Source organism: Pinus tabuliformis, chromosome 3_2, assembly GCF_031772625.1.
Source record: "Pinus tabuliformis cultivar Carrire ecotype Pingquan chromosome 3_2, CPIR1, whole genome shotgun sequence".
NCBI lineage: Eukaryota > Viridiplantae > Streptophyta > Pinopsida > Pinales > Pinaceae > Pinus > Pinus tabuliformis.
The window spans coordinates 500,383,960-500,408,680 of NC_142302.1; the positions used below are offsets into that span (position 1 = coordinate 500,383,960).

The 24,721-nt window shown below is 37.4% G+C and overlaps 1 protein-coding gene across 3 annotated transcripts in view; it reads left to right on the forward strand.

Annotated features, from left to right (window-relative positions):
* The window catches only part of LOC149181477 (RAD3-like DNA-binding helicase protein), a 371,454-nt gene that overhangs the window by 227,973 nt on the left and 118,760 nt on the right, over positions 1-24,721 (forward strand). For all 3 annotated transcript variants that reach the window (XM_089416629.1, XM_089416630.1, XM_089416631.1), the window contains one exon: positions 127-237. In XM_089416629.1, the coding sequence (XP_089272755.1) occupies positions 127-237 (111 nt within the window). The remainder of the gene's footprint in view (positions 1-126; positions 238-24,721) is intronic.

The following is a 24,721-nucleotide window of genomic DNA, read 5'->3' on the forward strand; positions in this document are numbered from 1 at the left end:
CATTTTTAATGCTAATATTGATGTGTTTATTATTAATTACGCATATGCATTAAATTCCTCGAGTTGTGTGGAAAGTTAACGCTTCGTGTCAAAGGTGCTTAATGCTTGTTACATGACAATATACAGGAACTTCGAAACAAAGCATGGATTCAAATTCGTTTTCTAGTACTGAAATTGGTGTGGATTTGGGAAAGAAAACACCTCGTCTAGAATCAAACCTATCAAAAACAACAAAAGGTAATAATCGACAACATTCTCACATGGAAATAGTTGTGTTTGCATATTTTTAATAATTCAGAGCTTTAATATTGTAAAAAATTATATTTCATCGTAGTGGTCGCCAAAATTGCTAAATAGAATACAATTTGTAAATAGAATTACTATATTATATCACAGTTTTGATGGTTTCCTTTATTCTTATCCTGCCTTGAGTATTAATTTTTAAACGCATTCATAACATCCGCGTCCCTTATTAAGTGCATTTTTAATGCTAATGTTGATATGTGTTTATTATTAATTACGCATATGCATTAGATTCCTAGAGTTGTATGGAAAGTAATGCTTGCTGTCAAAGGTGCTTAATGCTTGTTACATGAGAATATACTAGAATTGAGGTGGACTAATACTATATACCAAAAGCATCTAATGATTGTGCAAAGCTTATTGTGGAAAATGCATTTATTACCATTTTTGTGCTATGCACATTCATCGCTTGCCTTGGAATGCATTTAATATTGATGTGATGTAAAACTGATTCTTGGTATTCTGAACAATCAAAGAAGAGCTTTCTAACCAAAGCTTCATTCGTCGCAATTTAGAAGTATGCAAGCAAAGGGTGTTTTAAGGGCGTTCAAGAGTAAACATCAAATACACTGTAAGTCACCATCAGTTAATCATCTAACAAAGCATCCTAGGTCTCATGAAAAAAGGAAGGTTTCTAAATGAAATCAATGAAACCAAAATTTTAATGGGGAGTCCCTGTGCTCCAGGGCATGGGTCCTGTTGAGGGATCAACAGGACCACTAGACATTTGTCTTGTTGATGAAACACCACCACCATTCAAGGTGGAGAGGACAAGGGTGAGCCCATGTGAATGCCACTCGTTTGTGCATAATGAGTTCCTTGGAAACTAGAAGATGTGGATCTCAAGCACGCTTCTACTGTTTTTGTTGTCTAGGGATCAATTTTATGTTTTATAATATCAAGAACTTCAGTGGTGGGAATTTGTCTGGCAAGGGCAATCGCAAAAAACTTCACAAGAAGATCGTAAGGCATAACGCTATTATCTTTTATTTCATTCACAAATACAAAGTCTTAAATGAGGCACTAGGTATTCCCAACAAGAGGTTTGAGTTTTCTTGCTACGTACTTAGCTAATCATTGGTTGAAAAGACAGTTTGAGATGGACTTTGCTAGCCAGCTTCCAAAACGAATCAATCAGTTGTTGAGAGATCTGATCCAAAGCTGAGACAGTTCTCTTTATCTCAGAACATATTGGGGCTTTGCTGATACTGTCAAAAGTATGTTTGTCCCATATGATTACTCAGGTTATGATTGACCTTAGCAAAGATCAGATCCGTATTCTTCTTTTGCATCTTTTTAAAATATAAGATTTCCTCTTCAGCATTTGTATCTGCAGCCTTTTAAATCGGCAAGTCTATTTGTAAGTATCCCTCCTATCTAGGGCCACTATTTCAGATTTCAATCTTTCTCAATGATTAGCATTATTATATATATCTTCTTGGTAAATACCATGTATCATGTTTTATTGCATTTCGAACTAAGGCAAATGAGATCATCATCAGGACAACAATTTTTGAAGAGGAAGATCCAATCAATCTGCAAATTTGACTCAATTATTATTAGTGGTTTAATTAAGTTGGCTTCTTCTTAACTGATATATTGAATATAATTTATTTCAAAAGAAAGAAAGAAACAAATAACAAGCAAAAGCCAAGGAAAACTTGAAAAGGGAAAAAGAAACCATACATGAAGAAAGTAAAATGACCTATTTTTAGGGGCAAAGAAACTTATTGTTTTCAAACAGAAAGGTACACATGAACTAGAAAGAAAAAAGAACTAAACAACTAAAAGATAGAAAATACCTTAAAAATAAAAGAAAGCACAAGAAAAAGTTAGAAAGAAAGAGCAGGGGGAGGCTAAAAGGAAGAGTAAGGGAAAAGGAACTTAGGGAAATTTTTATTTTTTGGCATATTTAAAACTATTATTATTATTGACACATTAATTTTTATTGTTACTATTATTAAAAAATAAAAGGCTGCATATGGTAAGATTTAGCTATATTATTATGGTTATGAATCATCATAAACCAATTTTCACTAATTATCAAGTTTTAACTTTTAACCCATCATCTCTTTAAGTTGTTAAGATAAGATAAGATAATTTTATTGATGTTCGACGAATCACCAAGCTATATTATTATGGTTATGAATCATCATAAACCAACTTTCACTAATTATCAAGTTTTAACTTTTAACCCATCATCTCTTTAAGTTGTTAAGATAAGATAAGATAATTTTATTGATGTTCGACGAATCACCATAAAAGTAGGTCAATGGGACTGAAGAGTATGACCAATATGAATATAATATGGTGATGCTTGATCTTGGCCCTCTAGCACACAACTGTTCCCTTGTCGCTTCCTTGACTTGCCCTGCCTCGTGCTTGATCTTGCTCCTCCTTCCTTGCACACTTGGCAGTGCTATTTCCTTGCGCAAATCCCATATTTCCTAGCACAATTTTGGATCCTATTTCTTAGCGCAAGTCCTCCTATTTCCTTGCATACTTGCTGCTTCCTATTTCTTAGGACATCAACTGCTTAAAACTGCGCACAATCAACCTCCTAAATTCTAGTGCACTTGTGATGTCCTGTTTCTTAGGACACAAGCTCTGCGCTCTCCACAATCAAAGATACTCCCACAAATTTGTGAACTGTCTTGTCTCACAAACCTTGTGCACAAAACTTATGACTTTTGTGCCTTCGTCCTCCTCTTTCTAGACCCAATTCAAACATGCAAGGAGGCCCGATTCTATTTTAGAAGTCGAGTTCTGATTGAGAGCTAATTGAGAGTTCTTCTCACCCTTCTCCAATCAACACTGGAGTTCTTAAATCATACTCTCCAATCAAGACTGAAGACTAACTCCCGCTAATTGAATTGTTAATTGCCACCTCGTTCTGTAGTCAAACTGATGAAGACTCCACTTAACTCAGGCTCCCACTCTATGCATTCCATCTTGATGATTATTCCATTAAAATGGAAATAAACTCATCCTAACTGAAGTCTAACTCATGAGCTCATACTCATAATGGGAGAAGGAAAATTCGAAGTCTTCACTGGCTAAGGCACAGGCTAGAAGACTTTTACTTGCTACAATTTTAACAATCCCTCTTAGCGAGGAAGGTACTTCTGGGAGAACCTCGTCCACCTGGATCTGTCCTCAACACCACCACGTTATCCGTTCTTGTAGCTTCTCCGTCTGAACTAGAATACTCCCCTGCTTCCTGTTGCGGAATCTGATCTCAAGACTTGCTCCTTTTAATCATGCTCCTATAATCCACCTTGTACACTCCATCTGAGCCTACTATTGATTTGTTCTTTGGCTCCGAGTCTATCAATTCAGTCATCAGTGCCATATACCCATTGTACCTTTGTGGTTGCTTGCTCTGCTTGAGCATAGAGTTAGGAGTCTCAACTCGCTGCTGGGCCTTTTGATCGACCCACTTGGCTCTCCTCTTCCCTGTGCTGGGAGTCGCTGATTGAGTGGCTGCCTCCACTCATCCTGGTCTCTTCTCATCATCATTCTGTTGGTCGGCCCTGCCAACTATTTAAGACTCAAATTTTGATACCGACTGAGGCTTTTTCTTGGGAGCTCTAACCTGCTCTCGCTCTAAGGACTCCCTTAGAGCTCTGCGCTCCTTAAACCTCATGTGTCCACTCTGCGAGAGTCCTTAGAGCTCTGCGCTCCTTAAACCTCATGTGTCCACTTTGCGAAATTCCTGCCTTGCTGCTCAAGGTTGTACCCGCCTCAACCTGTAGCACATACAAATTCTTCATCCTCACACCTATCTGCTTCTTACATCCAGAAGCTAAGTGCATGAGTTAAGCCTTACCTATGTTGAAGATGACATCATAACCCTTATCCTCTACGGTAGCCATTGAAACAAGATCCTTCTTTAGGCCTGGAACATAGAGGACATCTCTGAGATGGAGAGAGTTACCTAACTCCATCTCAAAACTAAAAATACCAACTCCCCTAGTTGCGTACCTGCCATCATCTCCTAGCTCAATATGATACATGTCTTTCTTCTTTAGGTGGTTGAAATACTCCTTGTTCCTGGTCATGTGAAAGGATGCTCTTGAATCAATATACCATACACGACTGCCTGCTAAGCCTGCCATGCAAGTTATTAATGAGAAATATTTCTTGAACTGAGAAGAAAATACATCCACCTCAGTTGATGTAGCCACATGATCCTTATAGAACTCCTCCTTCTGATTAGGACACTTAGTAGCATGATGCTTGAACTCATGGCAATGGAAGCACTTGCTCTTTCTTAGATCCTTCTTCTTCTTGTCCTTCTGACTGGACTTGGCCACTCCTTGGCCCTTCTTGCCCTTGGCTTTGCTACCTTTGCCTGCGAGGGAAAAGTTCTCCTTGTCCTCTGCCGGAGTTGATCTCCCATCTCTCATCCCTCTCTGGATTTCTTCTTGACATAGTTAATATATAGCCTCTCCCATCCTGTTAGATTTTCTATGTAACTGACTGCATCATGGAAATTCTCCCATGACTTATGAAGTCGCAGTAGCGCAAGACTCACAAGGTCTTTATCTGCTACAGTGTCGCCCACTCCAACTAGCTCATCCCGAACCAGGGTGAAATTGGAAAGATACATCATGATGGGCTCTTCTTTGCTCATCCAGATATTTCTTCACTTTTCCTTAAGAGCAAGCTTTTTGGCATCACTGGAGCCCTTATACAGATCTAAAATGGCTTTAAACATCTCATATGCTGTCTTCTTCTCATGGAGATGAGGGATAATATGGTCTCTGACCCCCACTAGAATGATCCTCCTTGCCTTGGTGTTATTCTTGTTATGTTGTATCAATTGTTGGGCATCTTGATGTGGAGCTATCTGGCTCTTTACAAATTCTAGCACACCATTATCTTCCAACACTGCTTAGATCCACTCCTTCCATGAGCAGAAGTTTGAGACTCCCTCTAAAGTGTGCTCTGACCTTAGTCCTTAGAACATCATACTGCTATCCAAAGACACTGTTCTTCAAACTCTACTACAAGCCTTCTGCTTAATCTGTGCTCTTCATTGAATGATCAATTTGGTGCTGGTATTTATGCTGTTCTCTGCTCTAATACCATGTGTTGACAGGCAGAAATATTCCCCATGCAACTATTGAGTATTTGCCTGATGGTCGTTTACTGTTCGGAACAAAGGCCCGGTTGCCTGTGTTAACTAAAACTAGAATTAAACTAAGAAAAACTATAATTAATGTAGGGAAAATATATGATATATTCTAATAATTTACAAAACATGAACACAATCCGTTGGTATGATAGGATCAGTTTAAACAACAGAGATTAAAGGATTTAAATGAACACAATACTTGAAGTCTTCTTTCAAGGTTTTGAGTAGGATAGGAGCATGTAGGAATAAAATAAAATTGCATGACTAGAAACATCTTCTAGAATCTAGAAGCATGGAGTACACAGAGTTCTAGATACTCATGAAGAAGTATCATTTATAATGAGAATAAAATGCATGGTTATAAATATCTTCTAGAATATCGGAGCATGGTAGATATAGCTCAAGATATTCATATAGAAGGAGCATACCTAGTATAGGACCTCATCCACGATGAAAGAAGATTGATCATGATCAAGAATCTTAGAGGACCTCCATCATCAAAAGAAAAGAAACATTTGCAAGGCAAGGGTCTTTAAGATCCTATGATGGAATCTTCAAAAGAAGGTTCATGAACCAAAGCAGATTTCTCATTGGGAATCCCATTCATAGGGTTCAAGAAAAGGATGATATGCAAGCAAGCTAAGATGAAGCAAGAAGGGCCACACCAAGGACAACCAAATGAAGCTAAGATGATCAAAGGAGAATCAAGATGAGGTATGTATGCATCAAAGTTTATTCATGTTATCATTTGTATATTATTGAGTCATGGGAATAGTTCTATAACATGATCAAGTGGGAATGAATCTCTTTCACCAAAGACATGCTCGATGGCATGTACTACAATGCAATAAAGTTCAACAAAAGGATATGCTCACATAAGGTGTATAAGATCACTGACTAAAAGGCAAGAAGAAATGTTGATTAGTCCAGGAAGCAAGCAATGAAGAAGTGCTCTCAAGGAGCATAAGGTGGTTGACCAATTTATCCAAAGAGAAGAAAATGAAGAAAGAGATCAAGCATGTGAAGAACACCATGATCACCGAGAATCACTCACTGCCAATTTACTTTGAAGATATCTCCCGAAAGAAGGTAGGACAACTCTGACAAAGGAAGGAAGTACCCTTGACACCTATGAGGGCCTTGGAGATATGAAAGATGCAGAGAACTGATTCTACTCTACGAAGATGTCGTGATGAAGAAGCCATCCAGCAAGAGAAAGAGCATTGTTGAAGCAATATCAGGTTGAAGTCATGATGGGCTACTAGGTCGAAGCATGTAAACAAGCAAGTACTACGAAGCATCCATGGGAAGCGTATTCCAAAGCATGGACAGATGACAAAGGAGTAGCTATATGACAAGAAAACCTGATGTATGACAAGAAAGGCACTTTCCACAAAGGAAACAATGACATGACAAACCTGGAAGGAAAGTGATCAATGGATGGTGCCCCACCTAGAAGAAGTTCGAACAAAGACTTCATGACATCAAAGAAGGGAAGGAGATAAAGCAGTTGAAGGACCCACAAAGAAGAAGATGCTGATGAATGAAAGAGTCCCTAGTTGAGAGGGAGCTCTAACAGGTCCTTGCTCAAGAGGGAGTTTTAGATCACCCCTGATTACAAAGGAGTGACAATTGTGTTTTTCAGTCTCATGTATCATGCACTAGACCAGGATTAACAACCGTAAGTCTAGATGAAGGCCATGAATGGAAATGTAGACATAAGATAGACAACATTCTTGTCTTCACTTGGAAGAGAGAATGGGAGGATTAGGTATCTGTCATCCGATACTATTTGAGGATGTGTAGGGCATCTAAGACAAGAGTAGGCAAGAGAACCGATATTCTTTGAGGGTTGGGAACCCAAGATAAGAATAGTCCTAGAAGGTCATACTCAGAGAACACCTGGGTGGGTATGTACCTTGAGAGACAATGATGAAGGTGTCTATAAATCATTGGTCTTGCCAGCATTGTAGCTCATGATCTCATGAAGAGATGGAGCTGTTAGTCAAGGCCTTGCACTATGACAATGCTGATTGATATGATGCTATAAAAAATGGATTGCAAATCCGGTTTCTCTTATGTGAATTCTTCAAGATTGAAACATAGCCAAACACCTTGTAACGTTGTATGAATACCTCCCTAGTTAAGAGGGAGTGTTGAAGAAAGTGTAACTAGGTTCGGTCTTCATAAATGTACTTTTGATATTTGTATTTATTCAAGAAAAGAAATATTATTTTTATATTTTTTGTCAATGAGTTTTTTTCTCATTGAAGTAGGTCAAGCACATGGTTAAGTGCTTCTAGGAAGTCAAAAGGTCAATGTATTTATATAAGACCCTTAGAGGGCATGTTACACTATGTATAAGGTCAAAGGAATACCTCCAAGTCAAGCGCAAGTCCTCTCCATGCAACAACGTCCTCCACAAGAAGAAAAACAAAGAAAATAATGAAGATATGGTCAAGTCGGCCTAAAGACAATATATCGGCCTAGAGGAGGGACATTCCTCTATATATAGACGTTGTCCACTCTCTCATAAAGGACAGAACGCAAGCTTTGAAATCAGCGAAGAGATAAGCCGAGAAAAGGAAGGAGAAGCACGTTTAAAGGGTCTCCAAAAGTGCAGCGAAGGAAGGAGGCAACTCAGTGAAGGTAGAGCATTGTTTCGAGGGCTAGAAACAGGCACACGTGTGAAGAGGAGGATGTATTGCGGATATAACAAAAGTAGCATTTTAGTGCAATATTCGTTGGTGTTTGGGCTAGATATTAGGCCAACAAGGCCTCCCAAGTCAAGCGAAGAAGTCTCTCTCTAGCAAAGGTGAAAGGGCCCTAATTCACTAAGGGTACCCTCCATACGTGGGAAAACTAAGGCAACAGAACAACAGTACAGTCATACACCCATATCTCAAGAAATATCTCATTTGGTCAACAAAAGTAGAAGTCTACTTGAGCAAAGGATAGAAGAGGAACATCTCATCTAGAAGGCTTACTCAAGGAAAGTCTATCTCTAGACAAGAAACAAAGGAGGAGGACGAAGTGCTGGGGAGCAAAGTGTTGGAAGGAGGAAGTCTTTGTGCCAGGGAACCAAGTGCAGAAAAGAGGAAGGACTTGACTTGTGCTTGGAGGACATCCTAGTCAAGGGTCTAGGGTTTGGCATTGATCAATAAAAAGCTTCAATAAGAGAAACTTACCAAAGGGTTTTCCTCTCTAAGAGAGAGAGGTTTTGGTCCTCACAGAGAGCCAACATCTGTGTTCTTGTCTTTATGTTTTTGGTAGCATGTTGATGAAACACACTTACTAATAATAAGTAGAATATCAAGCTAAGATAATTGTAAAAGTGCTTCACAAATTGTTATCAAGTCAAGAAGTATCACACTTCACCTAATTGCCCTAGATTTTTCAACACAAGAAATAATGAACAAATTAACAAATTTTCAACTCTTGATGATAAAAGGATGTAGACTGTAACATGTCATAAGAAATGTTTAACATAATATCCAAATATTCATTTAGAATTAAACAACACAAGTTATAGAGTAATACCAGAGGCATCCACTAAGTAATTAAAATGATGTTTTGACATAAATCTCTCATCACACATTAAAACTAAAAATGGTCTTCAAAAAAGCTGATACTTCAAAACTGATTAAAAAATACAAGTCTGTAGTCTTCACCATTTCTCGACCCTTTCCACCAACGCAAAAGGTTCTATAAATATTAAAAAAAAGAAGAAGAAGATAAATCTTGAAACAAGAAAATCAACAATTTTTTTGAAAGTAAATGTTTAATTCGAAAAATATAAATTCTATCTTTGTTCAACTGATATCTGCCTAAGAAGTAAGCAACATTTCCTCATCTTCAGAATCTTCGTAGTTGAGACTGAGCAATAGGTGGGGTGCATGAACTTTGATATGCTTTGCCCATTGTGAATATACCTAGGAAACAATAGAGAAATGAATGGAAGGAAACTGATTAATGTTGATTTGGCAGCTGACAATCAAACCTTGGACCTTTTTCTTTCTTTTCTGATACTTAATTTCAAATTTAGCAATAAGCTTGATTTGTTCAAAAGGCAGTTGTAGAAATTTCTGGAAAGTTTGTTGTTTCCATACTTTAATCCTTTTGATTTCTAATTGGTCCTTGGTGACAAGATCTTTTGTTGGCTACTTTAATTCCCATGGAAACGGTTCCTTCAGTGGCTTGGAACTAGGCATTTCGAATTCTTCTATAAAGTTTGTCCCTTTCTCCCAGATTGTCAAACATTGTCCTTGTGCTATTTGTATCCATTTTCTGATTTCTTTGGCTTCATATTCCTTGTGGCTCAAGGATACAAGCATCAATCTCTTATCTATCTTTGAAAATTTTGGAATCCTATAAGATCGAACTTCCTTTTCCTAGTCAAGAATAGACAAAAAATTGTTTTTAATAGATTTGTCTTCTTCTATTAACGAATCAATCCTTTCATTTAAGTCTATAATTTCTTGATAAAATCTTGAGATTTTATCCATCTTTTTATAGAAACTTAATTGATTTTTCCTTAAAATCAGACAAATTTGTAAAGTTTGCTCTCTAAAAACTCTTAGACTCTATGTGGCTTCTTGATTCTGAATAAGTTGACTCTAAAGAGATTTGATTTTCTCTTTTAAAGCTGTGATCATGATCTCAGAATTGCTTTCAACTTCTTCCTTCCAAATGCGAGTTTGATCTTTATGCATTTTTCTTAATTCTTGAATGTGCTGTTCATGTTTTGAATTTACCTCTTTCAATTCTTTCTGAAAATGCTTCTATATATTTTCCCTTTCTACAGTGAATCCTTGAATTAGAGTTGCATAATACTTTTGCCAGTTTTCTTCATTAAATAATTCACTTTTCTCCAATTTTTTCTCTAAAACTTTAATTTTTTGTAGATTGTTATCATATGAGGTTGCAAGCTCATTCAAATGATATTGGTTGTAATTAACAAAATCTCCTAAGGCTTGAGAGGATTCTTGGGCTCTTTCACATCTCCTTGAGCCTGCTAGCTGAATTCAGACATAGTCTCTAAAGAATCATGTTTCATTTTCTTTGTTCTTCTTACCACTGATTTCATTTGAGAATTGAAATAGTAATATGTCATAGAAGGAATTGTATCTAGAATTGCCTCTAACTCAGAAACTGGTTTGAATAGAAATGATTCCCAAGGAATCTTGGTAGAAATGGGTGTTACTGAGGTCTTAGGAGATGTAGTTGAAATAATATCTATCTTTTTATGTGATTCCATTGTCTCCTCATTCTTCTTGGTGGCGGTTTCACCAAATATTTGCTTCTCTTTCTCCTCATCAACTTCCATTTCTTCACTTGTTGTAGTTTTTGGTTTCTTTTGTTCTATTTCCTTAGGGGAATTAATTAGAATAATTTCTTGTTCAGTTGTTCTTTTCTTTTCTATTGCTTTTGTTGTTAATGCCTCTGGTTCCTTACCTGTGACAACAACATCTTCTACTTTTTCAATTTCAACCTTTTGTTCCTTTTGAGAGACAACAAAAGGATCTGAAGTGATTTGGTTGAAATTAAATTGAAAGAATTCAGAAGCCTTTAATTCTTCAAAAGAAATGTTGAGACAAAGACCTTTTTCTTTTAAGAAATTTTTAAACAGATTTTCTCTAAACTTTTGTAATTGGTTTGTTGTTTCAATCTTAAGAGTTTTCCTCTTTCAATAGCTTGTTGAAAGTCATCAATATTTATGAAAATCTCATCAAAGGGAGGCTCCTGATGAGTGAATATTTTCATATAGCTGATTGTTATATAATGACTGCTAATAATCCCATTAGGATCATAGTCATACTGAGGTAGAGAATATAACCAAACTTCTTGAAGCTCTTCAGCTTCCTTGAATCCATGTCCTTTGTCCTTGATATTTATGTCACCGAACTTAATTGGAAAACCAGGCCAAATTTTCTTCTGCAATTTACTTAACTTTTTAGCTTGGCCATTTAAAACAACTTGATTTGCAACTTCTCTCAGAGAAAGCCTTTCAAGGATATAACAAGGTAAAAGGTGAGGACCAACCTCACTTCCAAAAACTCTTATATAGGAAAATAACTCCTCCACAAACCAATGACCAATGGACTCTAGGCCTTCTTTCAGATTTTGACTAATTTTGGGAGGTGTTTTTCCAAACAGGATTTCATAGAAAGGAATCAAGACATAATGACATATATTGTAAAATAAAATTTGACTCCCATAGGATAGGAGCATAATTTTGGATGGGTAGTTCCATTTCATGAGTGGGAATGGAACTGAGGCAATGACAATATCTATCAGATAGGCAGACATATAGAAAATGTGTTTGTATCCAGGGGAGATGCTAATGACAACTTTAAAGAATCTGTGATATTTTGTGACAAAATCTCAACCCAATTTAGACATTTCCCCTCATTTAAAATGCTATGGATTATTGGAATCCATTTGATTTTACAATGTTTAGGATCTTGCTCCCCATATAATCTGGTTAGCATTTTGATAAGAAATCTTATGGGTTTCTTGAAAATAGCTATGGGATACTCCTTGTTTGCTCTGAGCTTGAAACCTTCATCTTCTTCCCTTAACCAGTCTTCAATCACTCTGTCATAATTCTCTCCACATTTCTTGAAGACAGTGCTTCAAAAATTCTTAAGGAAATCAACATTAAGGTGGATTTTTGGGGGACTGAGCTTATAGATGGCCGATAGGACTTCAATTTTCCATGAGGCTATGACAATTTTGTGATGGTCTGATATTGTTCGGGTTGAAATATCAACATGAGAAAAAATCCATGAAACCATGTCATAATAAGGAAAAATTCTGGCCCTAGCTGCTACTTTGTGTAACTTTGTTGCTCTTATTGCTTAATTATTCTTTTTTAAGAAGATCTTGTGTTGTTTAGCCATCCTCTTTCTTAAAGAAATAAAAAAATTCCTCCCATCTCATCGTACCTGCTTTTTGTGTCTTGTAAGTTGAGTCTGAGATGAGGAATGGGTTGAAGCTGACCTCCTCCGGTTGTGGATTCTCCATTTCTTTAATTTTCTCCCTTATCTGCTCCATTTGTTGTTCCGTTGCTGGAGATTTTTCTTTTTCCCTATTCTATGACTTGTGAACAAAAAATAGAGCATATATAGAGCGTGTGGAAGATTATTTAGTACAAAAGAACATCAAGATAATGAACGGATGTGAATGAAAAGACTTAAGAACTCACAAAACTACAACAAAAGAACGAAGCATCGGAAAAGAAATATAAAGATCTTGAAGATCAATTTGATAAAGAATCAATAGAAAGTAACAATGAAATTTGGTGTCTAAAAAATTAAATCCAAATATATAAGAAAATAATTAGAAGAAGAAAATGAATGTCTCGAGAAGAAATTCAACAAGAATCTATTAGTAAAGGAAGAATAAAACTTGCGCTTAAAAGCCCTGAATAAGTCGAAGGATATAAGAAGGTAAGTCCAAAGATATAAGAAAATAATTAGAAGAAGAAAATGAATGTCTCAAGAAGAAATTCAACAAGATTCTATTAGAAAAGGAAGAATAAAACTTGTGCTTAAAAGCCCTAAATCAAAGGTTATTAGAGCAAATCAAAAGTATAAAAGATAAAGAGAAGGATACTAAGGACAAAGTCAATAATTCAGAAAATGACGAACTTTTACGTCTAAGGAATCATAACCAAAACCTTCTTACGCAAATAAAGAAGCTTAAAAGTGACAAGAAGTCACTAAATGACAAGTTAGAACAACTTCAAGAAGAAGTATTGAAGTATCCAGTTGTTTCAGTCCAATTTGAAGATGTAGGAATAAATACCAATCCAGTCAATATCACAACTCAAGAAGAAGAGAAACCTATAGAAGTTAAAACAAATTGAGATATTGCAGTTCAAACAATGGAAATTCCAAGTGATGATTCACTAACCAGCTCAACAACAACAATACCAGAAGTAAATGAGGAAATCACCACAAATAGATTAGGGCAAGATCAAATTGCAAGAGCTCCTTATCAACATCTGAATCGTAAGAGTAGACAACTAAGTCAATCTACATATTTTAACCATTCAGAACAAAAGCAACAAATTTATGTTCCAAGGAATACTAAAGTTTACAGAATCAAATCCTATGATAACAATTCACTACAAATTTCTAGTCATTGGAAGATTCCACAAAAGATTAATCTAGGATGCTTAGATCCATTCTCAGTCCGACAATTTTGTTTATCACTCAGAGCATCATATCGTCTAGTATCAACGAAGATGAAAGTTTAGAGGTGAGAAGATATTCAAAAAGGGAAATTAGATCAAGTCCTTTCATCAGTAAGGTTTGAGGACAAAGATTTTTGAAGAGGAAGGCAATGTTATGAAACAAAAATAATGTAAAAAATAAAAACAATAAATAATGATTAAATAACTAGTAATTAGTTAATGAAGAGGTATGTCCCTAAGGACATGACCGATGGTGAAGAGGTGCCTGTCTAGGGTATATAAGCAGGCCCTCATTCTCATTTGTAATCATCTCACATCAATTCTTTTATACAATATTCAATATACCATCACTGCCCAACACTGGATGTCTTTGTCTTCAAAGTATTTTGAAGTTTACTCCGTCGCGTATACGAACTTTGTTCGTTATAGATAGTCAAAGGATTGAATTTGACTCTTGATTGACGAGTTGGAACATTGTACTCCCTCTGCTGAGCATTTTATGACAATCTAAGGGTTTTACCCCGGTCTTTGACCAATGTCAGTGTCTCTTGTTATTGCTCCTGATTGTCTTCTATTGTATATTGCATTTACTATTCTATCTACAGTTGCTATTTATTACTGGAAGATTGATTTGATTGCCAATTGAAGTTAAAAATTGAGCTAAAGTGATTGTAATAACATAGAACAAAGGAAAATTAATAGGCTATCTTCTATTGTGCATTGTTATTTATTGTTCTCTCTAGAATTACTTAACTGTTTTGGGGTGAATGAAATTGAATGCAATACTGTCTTAAGTAATTATTGCAGTAGAGAACTTGTAGAAAATTAACACCTACTCCCTCCTTGACTTGCCCTGCCTCTTGCTTGATCTTGCGCCTCCTTCCTTGCGCACTTGCAACCCTATTTCCTTGCACAAATCCTCTATTTCCTAGCGCAAGCCTGGCTCCTATTTCTTAGCACAAGTCCTCCTATTTCCTTGTGCAATTCCTTCCTCCTATTTCCTTTGCACTTCCTGTTGTAGCCAAATCATTAAAGTTGTGTCCCTTGATTTTGGAAATTTTGGAGGTAGTCTCACCAAATCTTGATGTCAAAAAAGTAAACATGCCAAAGAGCACTCGCTCAAGAGACAAATCTGGGTCAAGCAGAGGAACCGCACTCAACACTTTCGGCGGAATCCGGGTCGAGATGTCGGGCCACCATCTTAGAACGTGAGCAGGACTGTAAGAATTGATTAGTGACCAACTGTAGTTGTTGGTGCGAAGACGATCAGACCACATGTTTCTGTTGTACGCAGACAATCGGAGGATGATTCTCTGAGGGGATTGAGATTATTTATGATGGAGCGTTATTATATTGGGGATATCTAGGGAAATTGCGCTGTCTAGAAAGGGGGATCAAAACAGGCGCAGGTTCCATTTTTTGAGCTAAGCTGTTTGTTGTTGGGAGAGCCTCTTTCATGGGGTCGTATTTCTGCCACTAGAAGGACAAGTTGCATCGATTATCACTGGTCCGAATCACTGTTGGAGAAAACCTGAGTATATAGTGGTGTGTAGAGGGTGGTTTTTGAGTTGAACGACCCAGATTAGCTCATATAGAGACCAATTCTTTGCTCCTGTGTTGACAACAAGTGCTGGGGAGACATATAAGAAGGTAAAACCCTCATTGTGCGTGCTCATGTTGCTGTAACTTCATTTATGGGTCTGCGTGTTTAAGTGGTATTGTTGGCATGCAAAGGCTAAAAACAAAGGAAACTGATACATTGAGCGTATTATCAGGTTTTATGCTTCTATATCTTTGTGTACATTGTGTTTCCAAGCAGATTGGATGATTGAAATGGTGAACTGTTATGTATGTGTAATATCTGGGCTTGCAATATGATGAATTTATCCTCCATGTGCTGGTCTGCATTCCCTTTACCATGGTTCTTGCTTATTTTTGGGATTAATAACCAAATACAATGACCATTATGATGCCTATCTTCTCCACCACTATGTATGAGACTTGATCTCGAAAGGTTGAGTAGTATCAGTCTTCAACACTGTGTTCATTTCCCGACCCAAGATCTTTTTGTTCTATGCCATTGTGCTTGTAGAAGCTCATAAAAGGCCAAATTGTTCTCATAAATCAGTTGGTGAAATTATTATCAGTTGGAAGCTCACTCTGCTTGTTTGGAGGGCAAGACTTATTTGAGAAATTTTGTCCAGTTGGTATATTACAGTGCCCAAAAGTAGCAACAGTCATTGAAAACCGTGAGAATTTTCCAAGGTCAACCATACATATTGATGCTTCAACATACGCATTATTAAACACTGTATTTGTCAATACTGTCTCATATAAGTTGTTTGTGTCTTAGTTTTGGTCTATACTAGATTGTTATATTAATTATTGATACCATGTGAAAGTCTTGAGCCGCCAAGCTTATCCATCACCATTGTATGGCCTTGTAAACATTGTTGGAGCTTGTGTTGTAAGAAGTTTGTCAGTCAAGTCATAGCTTGATAAGCTTGCCATCATTAAACTAAATATGGATCAAACCTTTCGAAACTCCCTTAATAAACTAGCAGCAGCAAACAACAGACCCTTCTCAAAGGGGGTCTATGCCATTCTTCAAAAAGAACAACCAAAGGATGTGCAGAAGGGGCAGGAAATAGGGCACAAAATATTTGCACTAGGGACAGATTTGAAGCACATGAGGGTCACATGGAAAGTTCTTTTCAAACTTGATGAACTAGATGCCTTCCTTTCCAAAGTGAGTCAGTTAGAGTGGAAGAAATTAATTTGGGCTCTAAGACTAGCTATGCTTTCTCTCATACAACCCAAGTTCTTGGAGGAACCTTGTGAAGGAGTTAGGCTTCGCGTTGCATCTTGTCTTAGTCACATCATGAGACTAATTGTACCTATACCTCCTTTCAATGATGAAGTTATGAGGAGAGTTTTCAAGCTGATAGTAGAGACTTTTCAGGATTTGGACAACAGTGTAGGTCCTACATTTGGGAAGAAGCTTTAGATTTTGAAAATTATGGCCATGATTAGGACAAACGAAATCATGTTAGTGTGAAAATTCCTAATCCTCAAGGAACCCCTACTACAAAATATCTGAATCTACTTCACCTACTTGATTTTAATTACATTATCATCAAGTTATTCTTCTGGATACTGAAGCAAGTTACTTCTGCAACCTACACTACTGAAATTTGATTACATGAAACAAGGAAACTGAGCAAAGAACAAGATACATAGGACAACTATTTTTGGACAAAATAGTCCCCGAAAAAACCCAATGCATGAAAACTAGTGCAACAACTTTGAGGGTTTATTATTATGCAGGAGAAAATTCTGAATACAAATCTAGGAAGCTCAACTTGCAATCCTTTACAGAGAAAATACTGGACAAAAAACTAGTGAAATAATCTTACCCTGTCACTGGAGAATCAATGATTGATCCTCAGCTCTGGGAGGCAATGCATCACCTTCAGATGGCCTCTGTGTCAAATTGCGTCACCCTAGGCAGCTTCTGTGTCACCCATCCTGGGTATTACGTTGCCTCTCTGCTCTGGATCTTTTGTTGGCTGAGAATTCGACTTTCTTGCCTCCAGTCTCACACCCTGGCTTCCGGCACCTGAACTTCAAATTCTCTCTGCAGAAACTCGACTTTTCGTCACTGACTGCGCTGCCTCTGCATCAGCACTGCGTAGGCCAGTGTTAGCCCTCCTCTGGACGTTTTCTATCCTTTATCTGCCTTGTATTCTCTAGAAAGTCCTCCCAGAATCTCACTGCCCCTCTGCTGCAAGATCTCCCCAATCAATTTTCCTCCCGAGAACTTCTCATCTCAGAAAATCGATTTCTTCAATCTCTCGATGTGTTTCTAAAAACCCCAAGCCTCCTTATACTTTTCCTGTTGAAACATCAACGATCGAGATTAAGTCTTTAATCAACGACTAAGATTAAAACATGATTTGATCCGCCTTCTAGATCATTCTCACCCATATTTTGATTAATACCCATTAATATTTTAATTTCCCTAAGTTTAAACTTAGGAACCCAATTAAAAATATTAATTATTTTAATAAAATACAATCTAAGTGGAATTTCACCAAATGGTTTCTGGGTTCTTTAGAACTCATGTGCCTTAGCCTCTCCACCAATTTTCAAGGTTAGAGCACTTTCGATGCTACCAAAAACTAACAGTTAGATCTAGAGTGTGATGGTTTGATCCTGCAGATGTTCCAATGCTTCTTTAGCATTAGGAAACATCATCCTGACACAGTCATAACACACATGTAGTTCATCTTGTCATCATGTATGGGAGGCCGTGATGCCATTTGCCGGGAGTTGCAATCTCGATTACTGTCCGTTTGGAGGAGAGAACAGTTGGTCTCACCTGCTGCTTATGAAGTAGCCGAGAAGTTGGTCTCAGTGAAGAAATGTGTCTCGCCAGATGTTATCCACAATTTTGTGAACAATCCGAGGATGCAGTGTACAATTTTTTTCAAAGATTAAAGTCATCTGTTAACATGAATATGACATTGTGAACCCAAATTCTGCAGGTTTTATGGTAAATGATGCTAGTATGACCATTTGGTTGTGTAACAACACCTAGGCAAGCCTCTGATTTTGGCAAAGGATTTCATCCTAGGAAATTTTTTAACCTCCCCGAATTATGTGTGTTTGTAAACAGAGATAATCGACAAAGTTTTTCTTCCATCTTAAACCCCAAAGCTAGGGTGGAATTCGTTTTCAATGCCTATCTATTGTTTATCGAGTCTATTGTAAAAGTGTGTTTAGGAATAATTTTAATGCATGGTCCCTTGTAATCAGAACATCATGGTTATATTATTTTATTATAAGCACACTTGGTTTCATACTAGATCATATTGTGTCGCATAATTGGGTAAATTATTGAGTGTCTATGTCTAAAGGTGTTTTTCCCTTTCAAGTGTTGAATTTGTAATTATCTTGATGTAAAAATATTTTGGTGCATGGTCCCTCACAATGAGAAACCATGGCTAAAATATTTGAGGGTGGAAAATCAAAAAATAATTAAATCCCTTCTAGAGGCAATTAATTAATTTCTTTGGCTAAATTAAATAATAATCCTAAGCCTCTTGAGTTTTGGTGTTTGGAATCGATTTGCAAGTAGTCCCACTCGTGTATAGAGAAATTAATTGCTCTCCAAGTGGAAAATGATAAAAAATTCGTGGGTAAAAAAGAAGTCGATTTTTGGAGGTCCTCCACTGTGGGAAAAATAGATAGTTTAAGGAAATTTGAGCCCTTGGACCTTGGTGGTTAAGTCAAAGTCGATTATTTGAGGAAATTAATCCAAAATATTAATTTTTGGATTAATAAAAAATGGTTTTTAAGAGAAATTCGAAATTTTCCTCAAAGATAGAGATTCGATGGTGAAGATTAAAAGATGATCAAGTTATTTTCGACGGTCGATATTATTTTGACAAGGATCAAGCCAACTAGTTGTTATTTTCCACTTGGAGGGGTTTTCTCTATATAAAGAAGCTATTGAGCTTCTATTTCCCATCTTTGGATGTGGTGATTTTGTAATGCTGGTACTGAGCTATTGCTCTGCTGGGAACATTTTTTATCATAATAGAAAGACTTTGGGGTTTAGTTCATGGTGTTCTTCTATCTACTGATCTGTGGTATGTGTTGGCCATGCGTTTATCCTATATTGTGTTGAATATTTATTTTAATTGTTATTTCATTTGTCGGTGATAAGAACATTATATTGATACAAGTTATCTTAGGTGATCTGATTCACTATATGATCTAATAGTTTATATTGAGAAGTTATAGAGATTTATAGGTATGGTAGCCTTTGGGCTCGAAGTTCACAAACTGTGTGGAAGCGCCGACCTTGTTTGGGCTCTACGCTTTCATTGTGGTGAATTATTTTGTAGGAGGGTTTTGGCTGGTCTATCTTTCGAAATTATTTACCCATAATTTTTCTTTGAAAATTCTCTAAATAAATTATTTGGTCTTGGGCTATAAAGAATTTATTTGCTAATGAGTGCTAATAATTTTAATTTCTAAATTTTGTAAAATATTTGTAGATTATTTTCCAACCTTTTTTTTATTTTATAGCACTTAGGGATTTTGGGGTTTTAAAACTTTTGTATATATTTGGGGTTTTTGGGAAATTCTTTCATTCTTTTTTGCAGGTGGATCTTCAAGCTTAAAAGGAAATTGATTATTTTTTTTGGTGGGGATCTAGCCCTAAGGCTAGGGTTTGAAGGGTTTCACTCCTCTAGGTAAGAAATCCGGCCTAATTGAGCATTTTCACAGGGGTTTTGAGGCTGATTTAGGCTTAGGAAGGCAAGATCTAGCCTCCATCTTCCCTCCAAGCTCAACATCCAACTAGAAAGGAAGATGTTGACGCTAAGGAATTGGTTTTTGGCATTTTTTGGGAGAAATTTTGTGATTGCAGCGTTTTGAAATTTTTTTAAGGCCTCTAAGACCTAGCTTGCCCTTCTTCTAGCCTAGTCATGGCCTTCTAAGGCCTTTTCCCTTGGCCACAGTCCCCTATGGGGCGTCCTCTCCTTGGCCGCAACCCTTTGAGGGCCTGCTGTGAGCCTTAGAGGCTCTTTTCCTTGGGCAGCAGACTATTAAGGGCGTTGGCCCCTTGTTGCAACCCCTTGTGGGGCCTTTCTCCTTGCCACAAACTATTTTGGCCTTGTTGTGGCCCTAGGAGACATTCTAACGCTCTCGGCCCGGTTCTTTGGCCTTTATTCCATTCTATTGGGCTTGTTTCCCCTAGTCGTGGCTTCTCTTAACCTCTCTTATCCCATCATTACCCTTCCTTGGCCCTTTCTAGCCTCATCGTTGGCCTTTTTTCTAGCGCTAGCCTCCCTTGTTTTCCCTCATTCAGCCATTCTTCATTCATTGAGTTTGTTTGCATTAGTATTTTGTCTCTAACATTTGGTTTTGCAACGATTTTGGAGCTAACTTGGTGGTTGCAGGTAGTTAAGTTCATTGGAAGCCAAATTAGCCATCAACAAGGCCATTAGGCCTCTTGGTTTTCCCTCTAATCCTTCATTCTTATCATTGTTTTCGTTTGTAATTCTTAAGCATTTTATGACAACAATGTATTAAGGGTCTGTTATCACTTCTCCGGATCTCCAAGGCTGAGGAAGAGACCAACTGAGGTAACCACAGACCAATCTTTTGACTTGGTAGCTAGCCTTAACCAGGCTGGAGAAGGATCTCTCCAAAGGATCACAAGCAAGAGGGCTGGATGGATTAGGGTTTTAGGCTAGGTGTGATGTGCAAAGGTTGTTTGATTTGATTTGGTGGGGTTGTTGGAAGAGGATTAGGTCAAAGAGACTAGGTTAGGGCAAATAAGGGCATGATTGCAGACATTTGATGGAGCAAGGTAGGTAGGAACTCAAACACTTTAAGGTTATGAAGTGAGATGGATAAGACTGATGAGGTGCTATAAAGAGCAAGACAAGCATGTATTCTTTTTAAACTGAAGAAAATGGACAAACTATGAAGATTTCCCCAAAACAGAGCATGTAAGATGTATTTTGTTTATCAACTTGAAATTCAACATATCATAGAAGTGAAATGAAACATGGGAGTACAAAACATTCAAACATATGAAACATAAGAAGAAACTATGTCAAAATGCCATACCACATGTATTCGATCAGAATATGTCAGACCAGGAGTAACTCCAGACTTGGCAGAAAAACTGATTCATATATTTCATTAGGTAGCTATTGTTATATACATGAATGTGACTGATCAGTTCATCTTCTTGATGACTGTTTACATTCCAAATTCACCCAATCGCAGAGGATTAGGTGTCAACATTCCCCCCCTTAATCTGAAGGGATGTTGGTGAGTCCAAGCATCGTTCTGAATCTTTCAAGCTTTTCTCTTCCAAGCGCTTTGGTGAAGATGTCTGCAATTTGCTCATTTGTGGAACAATGACGGAGTGGATTGTTTTGGCCTCAACATGATGTCGGATTAGATGATATTTAGTATTGATGTGCTTTGTACGATCATGGAACTTTGGGTTCTTGGCCAACTTTATTGCAGAGGTGTTGTCAATCATGAGTGGAGTTGATTGTACTTGTTTTACCTGCAAATCTTCAAGAATTTTCCTGAGCCACACAATTTCTTTCGTTGCTTCAGCTGCTGCCACATATTCTGCTTCTGTTGTGGAATCTGCTGGAACTGATTGTTTGCGTGATCTCCAAGAGACAGCTCCTGATCCAAGACTCATAGCATATCCTGAATTAGATACTCCAGTTTCTTTGTCTCCATCGAAGTCTGAATCAGAGTATCCAATCAAGCTGAAGTCGTCCACCTGTGTATACTTGATTCCAAGGTCTTGAGTTCCCTTCAAGTACCTTAGAACTCTTTTTGCAGCAGACCAATGTCCCTCACAAGGCTTTTGCATGAACTTGGAGAGGATTCCAACAGTAAATGAAATGTCTGGTCTGGTAGTAGTGAGGTAGATGAGACTTCCTACAAGCTGTCTATACCTTGTTGCATCCTCAAATTCCTTTCCTTCAATAGATGTGAGCTTTAAGTTTTGTTCCATTGGAGTAGAAAGAGGATTGCACTCTGTCATGCCAAATCTGTTTAACAAATCTCCAATGTATTTCTTTTGAGAAAGAAATATGGATTTTGGATGTTGGGTTACTTCAATGCCAAGATAGTAATGAACATAGCCCAAATCAGTCATTTCAAAACTTTTTCCTAATTCTTTCTTTATGGATGCAATATAGCTTTCATTTTTCCCTGTCATTAAAAGATCATCTACATATACCACAAGATATACAACTGTTTTGCCAACTTTCTTGACAAATAAAGTTGCATCATCAAGATCAAAATGATTGAAGTTGAGTTTCAGAAGATGCTCAGTTAGTTTTTCATACCAGGCTCGTGGTGCTTGTTTGTGGCCATACAAGGACTTCACAAGTTTGCATACTTTATGTTCATGTCCTTTCACAGCAAATCCTTCAGGCTGGGACATAAAAACATTCTCTTTTAGATCTCCATTCAAGAATGCAGTTTTTACATCCATTTGATGGACTTTCCAACCGTTCTGGGCAGCTAGTGCAAAGAGTGTCCGGATGGTGGCCCATTTTGCTGTGGGGGCAAAAGTTTCCTCATAATCGACCCCTTCCTTCTGTGCAAAGCCTTTTGCCACAAGCCTAGCTTTGTGCTTGTCAAGTGAGCCATCAGCTTTGTATTTGTTCTTGTAGACCCACTTGTAGCCAATTGGTTTGGTTCCAAATGGAGGATCAACCAGCTTCCAAGTGCCATTCTTTATGAGGGCATCATACTCCTTTTGCATCGCTTCTTTCCATTCATCATGAGAAGCAGCTTATTTGAAGGAAGTTGGTTCAAAATCTGTAGACAAGTTCAATTCACAATCATAAGTAACATCCATATCAACAGGTGAATTAGAGTCATCTACATCACCTCCATCTTGTCGGTTTGTATTTTTGGTCCCTGTTTTTCCAATTTCATCAGGATGAACACTTTCAAGTGTCTTTGTCAACCACTTTGGGGGACCTTTCTGAGATGGTCCAGGCTGCTCTATTGATTGAGTTGGGACTGAATCAAGATTGAGTCTCCCAATTCTATCAATTACATCACTTAAAGCATCATCCGTTGTTGGAGTTTCATGCAGGGGAGATTGTTCTTCAGAAGAAGATTCCACATGTTGATCTAGTATAGGAATCCCCCCTTCAAGATGTGGAATTTGATTATCAAATTCTTGAAATGATTTTGTTTTTGCGAATCTATCCAAGCGATCAAGTTGCCGCTCAACAACATTGTCAGATTTGGATGATTCCAGAAAAATGACATCTCTAGATACAACAAACTTTTTATTTACTTCATCATAGAGGCGGTATGCTTTAGAGGTGTTTGAATACCCCAGGAAGATACACTTACGACTTCTAGCACCAAGTTTGTTTCTATGTACCTTTGGTATCAAAGCATAACAGGTGGAACCAAAGATCCTGAGATGTTTTACCGAAGGAACATGTCCATACCACAATTCATAAGGAGTCTTGTTTCTTATAGCATTAGATGGACATCTATTCTTTATATATGCAGCACATAGAACAACATCAGCCCAAAACATTATCTTTACATTTTTGAAAAAGAGCATGGATCGTACCATATTCAAGATTGTTCTATTCATTCTTTCAGCTACACCATTCTGTTGGGGATTATAAGGCACAGTTGTTTGATGTTTAATCCCATGTTGGCGAAGATAGTGTTCAAATTCATTTGATGTATATTCTTTTCCATTATCAGTGCGAATAGACCCAATATGAGATTGTGCATCATTTTCAATCCATTTATGAAAATTCTTGAATGTTTGAAAAGCATCAGATTTGTTCTTCAATAAATAAACCCAACACATTCTGGTGTAATCATCAATAAATGTCATGATATATTTATTTCCATTTGCAGAAGGAACAGGCATTGGACCACATAAATATGAATGAATGAGTTCAAGCTTCGTATGTGCTCTTGAATGTGAGTCATGAAAAGACTGTTTGCTATGCTTTCCTAGAATGCAAGCATCACATTGCTTATGTTTCCTAGGAATTGTAGGCAAACCAGCAACACCATTTTTCTTCAATAAGCGGAGACTGTCATAGTTTAAATGTCCAAATCTAGCATGCCATAATAAACTTGATGGAAGTGTACCTTCTTCATGATGAGAAATATATGAGAAATGTTGTGCATGAGCAGAGGTTCCTTGCAGTTTGAGAAGCCTTTCTTCTTCTATTCCCCTCATGACAAGTGAGTGGTCAGATGCTTTTCTTACCTCAAGCTTGCCATCAAACATATGAATGGAGTGACCTTGCTGGCGGATGTGGACCAAGGACAACAAGTTTCTCTTGAGCTGTGGGAGATATAGAACATGATCCAGAAGAAAGTCTGGAAGACCAGGCAGTTTAAGCCTGATTGTGCCAAGCCCTGATGGCTTGATTTTTGACTGATATGCAAAGTATACTGCTCCATCAACATTGTCAGTGAAATCTTCAAAAAATCTTTCCTATGAGTCATATGACAGGTTGCTCCTGAAT